Below are 13,164 nucleotides of genomic sequence, written 5' to 3' on the forward strand. Positions count from 1 at the left end.
AACCTGTTTGTTTATATTTTGCGCTGTGAATCTAAGTTTTTTTATTAAAGTTAAAATTCCATCCTTTTTTATTATTATTATTTGTGTAATCAGCCAAAATAATGGTTACAAAAGCTTTGAATTGTGCAATGAAGATTATGACAGTTAGAAGCTGGGAATAGGATGCACAACAGGTACAATTTGGCTGAGTAGTAGATGAAACCACAACACAGGTTCAATTAAATAAGGAATTACAAAATTAAAAAAAGTAAATATTCTTAATTTGGAAATTTATTTATTTAAACTTTACTGCAGTAACCACAGAATAAGGGTATGAGCTTACCAATGAGTGCCTTATCCAACCTATTCAGTGCCTCAGTTAAGCCAAGGGCCAATGATCAGGCAAATCCCTGGTAGAAAACCATCTTGTTCAAATATATCCATCAGCTTCTCTACTTTTGAAGATCCTGACCTCTTTGTCAAATGATAATAGTATAATTGTATGGTTTGTAAGAAGTGTTATGATGTTTAGGAACCAGAAGGCTTGAGAGCATACAACTCAGCACTTGGATATTTGGACTTAAAGTCTTTCATCTCCTGTATGTTACGGGGCTGGAGAGTGATGACCCTGCCACCTTCCTTGGCTACAAGCATAGCATCCTCCAGCACCTGGTTGGCCTGAAACATAACCACGTACGTTTAGCAAATTTATATTGTCCGAAAGCACTCACTTAAATAAGGAATGAGAAAGTAAAAGGATAAGCCCTGATAGTAAACAGTGAACTCTGCACATTATACAGTACTGATTCTTAATTTTTTATTGTTCAGGGCACACTATTCTTCGTAGTGAATTCCCATGGTACACTAATGTATGAGTTAGCAACAATGCAGGAAACCGGCCTTGTATGTCTTTAGTAGTACAGCCAGTCGTTTGTAGGCTTAATGTTATAACGAAAATTTGTCCATGTTCTGGCTAGTGTTCTATAGATTCTGTAAATTTAGCTGTCTTTTAATCGAGAATATCCGTGTAGATGTCTCTGATAAAATAAGTTGAATACGAGTCAAAGATAAACCCTGAAAATGAGAAGACCAATTCCAAGTGTATGAGCTATGCTTTTGTGTAAAAAACAACAAGGGAGTTTCTCAGCATCACCTCATATCTTTTATTGACAGGCTTTAAGCTACAAAATCATCACCATCATTACCCCTTATCCAACTCGAGCCAGGTTGGGGCATTTATGATACTTCTCCACATCTCTCTCTCTCTCTCTCTCTATCCTTCCACCATTCTTCTTCTGTAATTCTGTTTCATTCTAGGTTCCTTCTTCTTACAAGTCTATCAACCTTGCTACGAGTCTCCCTCTTGCTCTCTTTGCCTTAAACTTAACCACCATCATCTGTTCTGATATCCTTCCCACCTCCATTCACTATACATGTCCAAACTATCTTAACCCTCTCATTGCCAGAGTCGCTGTGAGTGATCCTTAAAACTGAACCAAACTTGCCAGTGTCGCTCTGAGAGACAGTTTGTTTCTTTATTCTTTGATATGCTTCTAGTCCAAAAATGGCGTCTAATCTTTCCATGACCTTTAAAGAGAGTTCAAGCTACCATGTTCTGACAACATAAATAAGTTGAGCAATTTTAAATATTATTAAAGACTATCCATAGACAGAAAATAAAAGAATGTTGTCAGCAAATGATACTGATCACATCGTTGTCCACATAGGATGCAGGAGCATTGAAGTGAGATTGGTTACAGATTCTAAAGTGGAATACCTATGCAGCTGTTCTTCGAAATATGTATCACAGTGGGAAATTTGATTCCTTCCATTCTTCTGCAGACGTGGTTGGAGCATTATGAAAACCTAGAGTTACTGCCTATGCCTTACCTTCCCTTTCTCTTATACAGGCTTCTTATACCAGCGTATGCGGTAGGCTGTACTCTGTCACCTACCTGATAAAGAAATCTGTGGTAACCATGAGGTAGACGAGTCTGGTCATTGTCGTCCTGGATAACCGAAGAGCTCTGCACAAGTAATTTGCTTTCACTGCCTCCAATCTACTCATATTAGTGGGAGTCAGGCGAGTCCAAATTTTGGTAACTGCCTAGCATGCTATCAGAGCAATCTATAAGTGAAACAGGCTCAGGGCTGTATCAAGCAATAGTTTTCCAATGTTCTTTAAGTCAACAGAGGCTTTGATGGCTGTAATGCATCTTTCTTCAATATGCTTCATGAAGGTTTTCCCTGTGACTTGGAGTGTTAATCCGAAGTATTTAAAGAAATTCACAAGCTCTAAATGGTCATGTCCACAATGGAAACTGTCAGTCTTGGAAATATTTCCTCCTTTCCCAAACTTCATGATTTTAGTTTTTTGGTGTTTATGTCTAGTTTATTTATTTTAGGACCACACATAAAGTTTGTTTAGTCCCTCTTGTAGATCCAGTCTACTTTCCAAGAGAAGAAACATGTCATCTGCATAGAGAAGCACTGTTATTCCCTCCGATGCCACTTCTTCGACTACGTCATAGGTCAACATGTTGGACTGAAAGGGTCAACTTGGAGGACCCCATTTGTTTGGATAATGAGTCTAGATTGACTTACTCTGTCATTAACTGATAGCAGGTTAAACACCAAAATATTCTCAGTCACGGAAGGGAGTTTTGCTGTCCTAGTATAGAAGAGAGTTTTCTTATCAGGAGATTCCAGTTTACACTGTCGAAGGCTTTAGAGAAATTGACTACGGGGGCGAATAGATGTCATCCTGTAATGCTGGTTGCTTCCCATATGTTGGCAAGAGCTATCTCAATGGCCAGGAGTGTGGATTTACCAGCTATAAAACTGTATTGTTCCTCCAGCATGTATGTCATGGCTAGTGGTAGGACACGTGTCCAATATGATATTTGAAAGGACTTTGAAGGTAGCACATTCAAGTGAGATTCTGTGATAAGTATCCAGTTCACCTTTCAGTCTTTTTTCCTTGTACAAAATCTGAATGATGGATTCTCTTCACTTTCTTGGAACATTACCTTGTTTGATACATTCATTAAACAGAGCTGTCCAGATCTCGATAATAAATGGCAGCAACTCCTTTAAGATTTCATTCATCAGGTTGTTAGGTCCTGCTGCTCTTTATTTAGTTTGCCTCTCTGGAAGGCCGACTGAACTTCTTCTGTTGTAACTGGTATAATGATGTCCTCAGTTATGATGTTCCATACTTGGAACATTTGTAACTTCTTATAAATCCTATAGAAGTATTCTTCCCGTACTTCCATCAGCACTTGGGAGTTTATATTACAATGTCTGGGTTTCAATACTGCATAAAGAGTACTTTCTACTTGCAATTTGATTTTAGCTCTTTCTTTCTTTCTTTCTTTCTTTCTTTCTTTCTTTCTTTCTTTCTTTCTTGCAAGCTGGAGCCTCTTTTCTTTCTCTAGGGTGCTGTGATTCATTCTTTCTCCTATGAATTCTGTGGGCATTGCTTCTGATTGAACTTCCCACCCCATGCAGTTTATCTAGTGTTGATCTCCAAAGAATGTAGCAATCTTCATCAAACCAAGGTTTGCTTTTCCTACTCAGAGGATTTTTATTAATTTTCATCATGAGCGAAGCTTCAAGGGTCTCTAATGCTCTGTCAATGTTACATCAGTAGAAAACAAACCTGTGAGGACAGATTTCTATCAAGAAAATAAGAATGACAGCCTACTGCAGCTCAATCAGGACAGTGAAATCTGAAAGTTGTGAGTTTGGTTCTCACTGGTACCCTGTTGGCCAATTTTGTTCTGTATTGAACATGTCTTTAGAATGTACTATATGTACTTGACACAAGCTAGTATGCTGAAAACCTATTTTAAATTTCAACAACTAACTCACTGTTGATAGGCTGAACTTTAGGAACATCTATGTTGGCAAGTGTTACATAGCGTGGCCTTTCATATGTGAGGAATGGTCATGATCATCATCCACAGTAAATGATAACTGAGTAAAAGAATCATACAGTGGAGACAAAGAAGATGGAATATTCATTGGAGCTAAAATGGACCACTGTATGCCTGCTTAATAGGAAGCTCAGTAAAATTTAATAATTTAGATATAAATGATCCTAAAAATTCATAGAAAGAATTATTAGGAACATATGCAGGTCTAACGCCATAGAATTTTGGAGATGAATTATGAATAAGGAGTTGAAGGTAGTAAAAGAATCTTATGTGAACTTTGTGACGTGTTAATGGTAAACTAGTTTTCTGAAGACCAGTTAAGTTATATCGAATGCATTTGTTATATTAAACAAAATTGTTTAGACTACTTATAAATTATAATGGAATCTACAGTGCACTGAATGTTTCTGCAACTCAAGATTCAAGCAGTTGAGAGTCAATTATAATAATATGCCATGACATAAATGAGGGCATATCACAGACAGATTACTTTCGAACATAAACAGAAAAGGATATATAATTATTTTACTGGAGACCGTTCAGGAAGGTCAAGGCTATTGATACATGACTACATCTATGAAGACAAGAATGAAGCTAACTGAAAGTGATATATATTTTTTTGATTAATACACGAAGTGATATGAAGGGTGGACACACATCGTAGTCATAAGGTTATACTGAATGTTTATCTTATAAAGGAAGTTAGCATGTGTAAAGAGTGTAATATTGTAATAATTAAGGTGCAAATCTCTTTGTAATAGTGAGTGGATGTTACAATATAAGCATAGTCAATAAGGCAAGTGTTGATCTGTAATAGTAATGGACATACAGTCAAAAATGTATGATACGTTTCTAATTCCAGATTTTAAATTGGAGGCGACGGACTTCACAGACAATGGAGATAAGTTATTAAAAAGATAATTATTGAAAACTAGCATGCAAGAGTAAAAAGGACGTGGCGTTGAAGCTCTGATGACTTTTGCTGAAGAGCCCGACTTCAACCAAATGTTCTAATTATTGGTATACTAAGGAGACCAGATGTATCATGGAAGAAGATTGGTCGGTTGAACGAAGAGCTTCAATGGATGACCGAAGGTTCCGGATCACTCTTTTTAGACAGCAAGAGTTGGAATGATGACAGGGACTTCAGCAGAGATGGGACTTTCCCCTGAACCAGCGAGGAGTGGTGAGACTAAGTGAACTCTTTTTGAGGGTTACAGAGTCCTTTTCCACCTAACCAGTTGATGGCGCAGAATGGGCAGTCAAATGGTGATCCACGGCAGGAGCAGATTTTATGCAGTTACAGCGACAATGGGGCCACCAACAGGATATTGTGAGAGGCAGTGATACCAGATCGGGTGTTTCTTAGTCTGTTGCAGGTAAACTGCAAAAGTATTGGTAAAAATATTGCAAAATTCGAAAACTTAGTTGATGCGAGTGAGCCTGATATAACTCTGGGAACAGAAAGTTGCTTATCGGATATTATGCTGTATATAATTCAGAAATATTCAGGTCAAGATTTCTAACATTTAGACAAGATAGAGGGTCGAAAGGAGGGGCAATTTTCATTTGTGTTAGGTCAGTGCTAAGCAGTACATTAAAATGGGTTCTCAATGACTGCAAAATAATTGGAGTGGAGAAATAATAATGCACCCAATAAACAAAATATAGTCGTTATTGGAGCTTATCGCCTGCCGAAATCAAGTTTAAACACAATCATGTGCAAATATAAGCTACAGGAAAAGAACTATAATTGCAGGGAATCTAAATCTACCATCAGTAAAATGGGCTGGGCAACTACAGGGCCTATCGCAGGAAGCAGTTAACTTATTAGTGTAGAATAATGGCTTTTCCCATGTCTTTACCAAGAACACACGGAAACAAGCACTTTTAGATGTTTTTCTAGTCAGACTGGATGACATACAGTAGTTATGTCTTGTGACGTCATTCAAGGGAATTGTGACCACAGTGCAGTGGTACTCAATCTCTCTTGGGGAACTAGTAATACGAGCCATGTGGAAATTTGTAAGACTATTAGGTGTTATGCGAGTGGAGACTCCGTAGATTATCGAGACTATTTGAGGTTGTGCTATATTAATTGGTTAAAGGAGGGCAAGGGGAAGGGCAACATTTGGCAGAATTTCAAAACCATTTTAAATATTGGACTGAATAAATTCGTTCCCAAAAAGATAATTAGGGAAAAATTCAGATCCGTCATACTACACCGTGACTATTAGGAAGCATAAACGTAAGACTAGGAGAGCATTCAACAAAAGAAATAATAATGATGCATGCAAAGTGGAATATACAAGATGGGTGAAACATTTACTAGCAGAAAAGAAAATGGTTGAAGAGATATATCTTGACAATACCCTACATGAAAATCAAAATTCTTAGGAATGCTTTTTTAAAAATATATACGAAGATTGAAGGGAGAGAACAAGTAAATTCCTTCTCTTTGTACAGGAGGGGATTTATTGGTGGTAACAAATACAGATAAAAGTGGAAGCATTAAATAAGCACTATGGAAAGGTTTTTAATCTGGTGGCACAGTTATTCAGGAACAATTTTCCGAAAACTAATAATGATTTCCAAATTAAAGCTTCATTATTGCATAAATGTCTTCCCAAATTCAGAAAAAATAAATATTGTAGGCCGGATTCTTATTTCCGGAGAGGCACTTAAACTTGGGGGGAGTGAAGCGATCCTACCATACCTAATAAGATTCTTTAATATATCACTGAACAGTACAAAGGTTCCAGACAATTGGAAATCGGACACTGTAGTTCCTATTCACAAAGGAGGTGACAAGAGCAACTTGAATAACCACAGACCGGTAGGTTTGACGTCAATCATGTGCAAAAGAATGGAGCAAATAATAGTAGATTATTTAAGGTTAAAATGGGACTCTTCTCGAATGATATTTAAGGGGCAGCATGGTTTTAGGGAAGGCTTCTCCTGCGAAAGCTAGCTCTGTTCTGTATGTCAAGATATATTAGATAAGCTCAACAAGGGGTCAAGGATTGATGCAGTAATAATTGATTTTGCTGAGGCATTCGATCTTGTGCCACATGACATCTTCCTTAACAAATTAGCGCATATGGGCCTTGACATCAGAGTGGTGAAATGGAAGATCTCAGAGGGTGTGCGTGGGAGAATTGTTATCTTTCCAATAATCATTACATCTGGTGTCGCTCAGGGTAACATTATTGGGCCAATTCTTTTTATACTTTGAATGTTATGCCTGATTTGATAAAATCAAAAGTGTGCCTCTTTGCTGATGATTGCATCATATACCAGGAGATACAGGCAGAAGAGGATGAACTATTGCTTCAGCAGGATTTAGATACAATTGAAAAATGGGCACGTGAAATTCGAATGAAAATCCATAGCGGAAAAGGCAAAAATTACTGTTTCAATAAAAGAAAAATGACAAGAAAGAGGGATTATGCGGGAGGGAAGTGTTGTTGAAGTTGTAAGTACTTAGGTGCTACTATTAGAAAGAAAAAAAATATAAAAAAACTATTAGAAAAGACTTAAACTGGTCAGAGCAAGTGGAAAATGTAATTAACAAATCCTGGAGATCGTTACATTGTATTATGCGGAATCTCAAGAAAGCTAATTCTGGTGCCAACAGTAATGCTTATAAATGTTTGGTAAAACCGATTCTCAAATATGGATGTGCATGCTGGGATCCATACAGGGTAGGATTAATAAATTCCCTAGAAAAAGTTCAAAGAAGAGTGATGTGTTTCATAAATGGAAATAGAAGAAATACCATTAATTGGGAGTCTTGAATCTAGAAGAATCCGAGCTCGCCTATATGGTCTTTATAAGAGCTACACAGGAAGGGCTGCCTGGAGTAGTATTAGAGATAGGTTGAAACCTCCCTCGTACTTATCAAGAAATAATCACAAGCATAAAATTAGGGCCAGAAACCAGGATACGGATGTGGGCAAGTTTTTCTTTGTAAACAGGACCATAAGGGATTGGAATAAATTACCTGCAGTAGTCTTTGATAGATTCCCTTCTTGTATCAAAATGTTTAAGAAGACCATCAGTGCTTTAATTTCAATTGATCTCTGAATGAACATCATCATCGCTTGAAAACCAAACTTTTTCGATTTCCACTTTCACAACCTGTCATTTTTATACGACGCACGGGACTTTTTTATGGATCTCTATTTTTGACATAATATAGCGCTTCTCTGGATTCCTAAGCCTCCACGCGCAACAATTACCTAGTTCCAAAAAACTGAAGAGCCTTTCCATCTTCCATGTGTTTTGATGTCTATGAATACGTTAAAAAATGACGTAACTTCTTCGAATATACAGCAGCAAACTCAAGAAGCCAGCATACAACTGATAATTCTTCTCTATAACATATTTTAGTGCACACTGGACTTTTAATGATATACGGCACACTGGACTTTATTCATAAATAAACAACATAACTTCCGCTCAGTGCTTCTTCAATTGGAAGAGTTATTATTTTTAATATATTGCTGCTCAATACCCCACATGGTATGTACTTTTAAAAAGACTGTACTTGTGTTTATTTTTTCTTCGATATTTATGCTTTAATTCACTTTAGGCTGACGATGACCTATTGCTAGGTCGAAACTAGTCCCTATGTAATTTAAACTATTTACATTTTGTATTGAAAAGGTGGACCCAAAATAATATATTAATTTACTCTATTGTGACTATCAGTGCTAGTATAAAGCGAAAAGTAGAAAGAGAGAAAATCCACAAGGGATGGCTGCCCTAGAACAAGGGGTACCGTATGGTAACAGAATCAGATAGATATTAATTTTCACACATTTATCTTGGGATAAAATGAACTTGCATATTTTTTTTTAAAAATTAATTTTGAAATTTCTTTATTGTACAGCTATTCCCAATTAGAAAAACTTTATTTTTCTCTACATACAGAGTATAAATGGTGATTTACCATTGACAATGAATTACGTAAAACATCCAAACAAATATCTATTTGAAAAGAAACGGGAATACCAAAACGAAGGAAGAAATTAACTGAAAATTTTGTGATAAATCCTCGCACACCAAAGAGCGACCCAATAACCTCCCAGCAATTGGTGGGTATTTGATACTTTTCTTCAAAGTACTTAAAGCCGGGCTGAGTGGCTCAACGGTTGAGGCGGTGGCCTTCTGACCCCAACTTGGCAGGTTCGATCCTGTCTCAGTCCGGTGGCATTTGAAGGTGCTTCAAATACATCAACCTCGAGTCGGTAGATTTACTGGCATGTAAAAGAACTCCTGTGGAACTAAATTCAGGCACCTCAGCGTCTCCGAAAACTGTAAAAGTAGTTAGTGGGACGTAAAGCAAATAACATTACTATTAAAGTAACTTACCTAAAACAGGGTTTGTAGTGTCTCTTCTTTCAAGAATAAGTTTCTTTGGCCTGTGAACTATTACTCTCGAACCTTACTGGTGGATCAATAACACCACAGATGTTTCTCTTCCTGTCAATTGCGACAACATCTGCCCGTTTACTCAATCCTTCGATAGAGATACAGTGCACTTCTTCAAAGACTTCAAATATGACAGATTTTTTGAGAAGTTCAGCAATACTGCTCCAACTCTATGGTGCCTGTTATTTCTCAATAGTTCTCCTTTTGGGTAGAAACCAACACAGACACTGAATTTCCGATTTTCTGCTGGATTAAACTAGTAGTATTTCTTGTAATATTTTCTTTCCTTGGAAATACTTGTTATATTCCTGTTGTTGTTATTGTTGTTGTTGTTGGGTAATGTTAATATATTGGGTAATATTAATATTAATAGTCGTATTAAGATAGTAGTAAGCTGAACCTAAAGGCTCTGTGCGTATAGCAATGTGCTGCTTCGAATCGATACTACAAGAACTACACAGAGGTATATTCACCAACAACTGACCATACAAAGCTGGAGAAAGTGCAATGTTTACATGCATCTATTCAATCATTTTATAGTGCTGTATTTAGACTATTATTTTTTAATGCCATAACGTTCCAACAGAACTATGTGCTTACTGTTGGGTACATTAACAGATACAGTAAACTTCTTTCACGATCTAGCAAAATTGATTTCAAAAGACAGTGGATCTTAGCAGCAAATCACAAGAAGTAACTCAGTTTAAATATTTTAATTAACACAAAATAACTCTTTATGAAACTTTTCAAAAAACGTTTACAAATAAGTTAACAATTACAAGCAAATTACACTGACTGACAGAGCAAATGCAACACCAAGAAGGAGTGGTTCGAAAGGGATGAAAGTTGGGGAAAAAACAGAGTCGGCACGGAAGAATAATTGATGTTTATTTCAAACCGATATGCAGGTTACACAATGCAGACAGCATCGACTCAGTAGGATGTAGGACCACCGCGAGCGGCGATGCACGCAGAAACACGTCGAGGTACAGAGTCAATAAGAGTGCGGATGGTGTCCTGAGGGATGGTTCTCCATTCTCTGTCAACCATTTGCCACAGTTGGTCGTCCGTACGAGGCTGGGGCAGAGTTTGCAAACGGCGTCCAATGAGATCCCACACGTGTTCGATTGGTGAGAGATCCGGAGAGTACGCTGGCCTCGGAAGCATCTGTACACCTCGTAGAGCCTGTTGGGAGATGCGAGCAGTGTGTGGGCGGGCATTATCCTGCTGAAACAGAGCATTGGGCAGCCCCTGAAGGTACGGGAGTGCCACCGGCCGCAGCACATGCTGCACGTAGCGGTGGGCATTTAACGTGCCTTGAATACGCACTAGAGGTGACGTGGAATCATACGCAATAGCGCCCCAAACCATGATGCCACGTTGTCTAGCGGTAGGGCGCTCCACAGTTACTGCCGGATTTGACCTTTCTCCACGCCGACGCCACACTCCTCTGCGGTGACTATCACTGACAGAACAGACGCGTGACTCATCGGAGAACACGACGTTCCGCCATTCCCTCATCCAAGTCGCTCTAGCCCGGCACCATGCCAGGCGTGCACGTCTATGCTGTGGAGTCAATGGTAGTCTTCTGAGCGGACGCCGGGATTGCAGGCCTCCTTCAACCAATCGACGGGAAATTGTTCTGGTCGATATTGGAACAGCCAGGGTGTCTTGCACATGCTGAAGAATGGCGGTTGACGTGGCGTGCGGGGCTGCCACCGCTTGGCGGCGGATGCGCCAATCCTCGCGTGCTGACGTCACTCGGGCTGCGCCTGGACCCCTCGCACGTGCCACATGTCCCTGCGCCAACCATCTTCGCCACAGGCGCTGCACCGTGGACACATCCCTATGGGTATCGGCTGCGATTTGACGAAGCGACCAACCTGCCCTTCTCAGCCCGATCACCATACCCCTCGTAAAGTCGTCTGTCTGCTGGAAATGCCTCCGTTGACGGCGGCCTGGCATTCTTAGCTATACACGTGTCCTGTGGCACACGACAACACGTTCTACAATGACTGTCGGCTGAGAAATCACGGTACGAAATGGGCCATTTGCCAACGCCGTGTCCCATTTATCGTTCGCTATGTGCGCAGCACAGCGGCGCATTTCACATCTTGAGCATACCTCAGTGACGTCAGTCTACCCTGCAATTGGCATAAAGTTCTGACCACTCCTTCTTGGTGTTGCATTTGCTCTGTCAGTCAGTGTATTATAGCAATGTTATATTTGCAAAGTAAGTCTACTTGGCCATCTTTTTTAAAGCACACTAGTAGACACAATATTGTATTGTAGTCTTAATGATAGGCAGTATTATTATTATTAAAAGAATAATAATAATAATAATAATAATAATAATAATAATACTTCAATACAGAGCAACGTGTGAAATTTTATAGCATTCAGTCATAACCTCACATAATTAATTTTCAAATGCAGTATATAGAAATATAATGTCTAGCTCCATGGCTAAATGGTTAGTGTGCTGGCCTTTGGTCACAGGGGTTCTGGGTTTAAATCCCTACAGGGTTGGGAATTTTAACCATCGTTGGTTGATTCCACTGGCATGGGGGCTGGGTGTATGTGTCGTCTTCATCATCATTTTATCATCACGATGCACAGGACGCCTACGGGTGTCAAATCAAGAAAAGACCTGCACCTTGCGAGCCAAACATGTCTTCGGACACTCCCGGCACTATAAGCCATATGCCATTTCATTTTAGAAATATAATTACACAAATAGGCCTACATTACACAGTACCGATAGCTCACAGAAATACTTTATTTTACAAATGAGCGATCCTACGTAAATTCGTGTCTCGTCCCAAGGTGATGCAACTCTTTTCAGGCATAGCCCTAGTGGAAATGAGCTGTACATACCGTTTTAACCACATAACAGCTGTAATGCCAATCTTACATTCCTGGCAGTATTGGGAATAAAAACTGGAACCCGATGATGGTGGCTAATAGCAATAACTATTTCACTACGAACATGGACTTCATCATTGGTACAATACAGTGTGGTTTTCATAATAATAATAATAATAATAATAATAATAATAATAATAATAATAATAATAATAATAATAATAATAATAATAATAATAATAATAATAATGTTACTTGCTTTACGTCCCGCTAACTATTTTTATGGTTTTTGGAGACGCCGAGGTGCCAGAATTTTGTCCCACAGGAGTTATTGTACGTGCCAGTAAATCTACCAACACGAGGCCGACATATTTGAGCACCTTCAAATACCACCGGACTGAGCCAGGATCGAACCTGCCAAGTTGGAGTCAGAAGGCCAGTGCCTCAACCGTCTGAGCCACCTCAGACTGGCAGTGTGGTTTTTTACAGGTATGTTATAGTGTTATATTTTATATTTAATTCGTGTGTTCGACGGACTGAAAAGTTTTGAGTTACTTTTTTTTTTTTTTTGCTAGGGGCTTTACGTCGTGCCAACACAGATAGGTCTTATGGCGACGATGGGATAGGAAAGGCCTAGAAGTTGGAAGGAAGCGGCCGTGGCCTTAATTAAGGTACAGCCCCAGCATTTGCCTGGTGTGAAAATGGGAAACCACGAAAAACCATTTTCAGGGCTGCCGATAGTGGGATTCGAACCTACTATCTCCCGGATGCAAGCTCATAGCTGCGCGCCTCTACGCGCACGGCCAACTCGCCCGGTATGAGTTACATTTAACGGAGTCAACAATGGAAGGGACGGCTTGTGTTGTGGTGCCCTTACCGAACTGCGCGCCACGCACCTACATCTAAAGTCAACACGGCAGAGTGTAGCACTGGATAATGATGTCAC

The 13,164-nt window shown here is 39.2% G+C and overlaps 1 protein-coding gene across 1 annotated transcript in view; it reads right to left on the reverse strand.

Annotated features, from left to right (window-relative positions):
• Positions 1–252: 252 nt before the first annotated feature.
• LOC136866329 (putative mediator of RNA polymerase II transcription subunit 29) overlaps positions 253–13,164 on the reverse strand; it is a 254,830-nt gene continuing 241,918 nt past the window's right edge. The window contains exon 18 of the mRNA XM_068226696.1: positions 253–657. Within this exon, the coding sequence (XP_068082797.1) occupies positions 508–657 (150 nt within the window). The 3' untranslated portion in view covers positions 253–507. The remainder of the gene's footprint in view (positions 658–13,164) is intronic.

This window comes from Anabrus simplex, chromosome 3 (genome assembly GCF_040414725.1).
Source record: "Anabrus simplex isolate iqAnaSimp1 chromosome 3, ASM4041472v1, whole genome shotgun sequence".
In the NCBI taxonomy this organism is placed as follows: domain Eukaryota; kingdom Metazoa; phylum Arthropoda; class Insecta; order Orthoptera; family Tettigoniidae; genus Anabrus; species Anabrus simplex.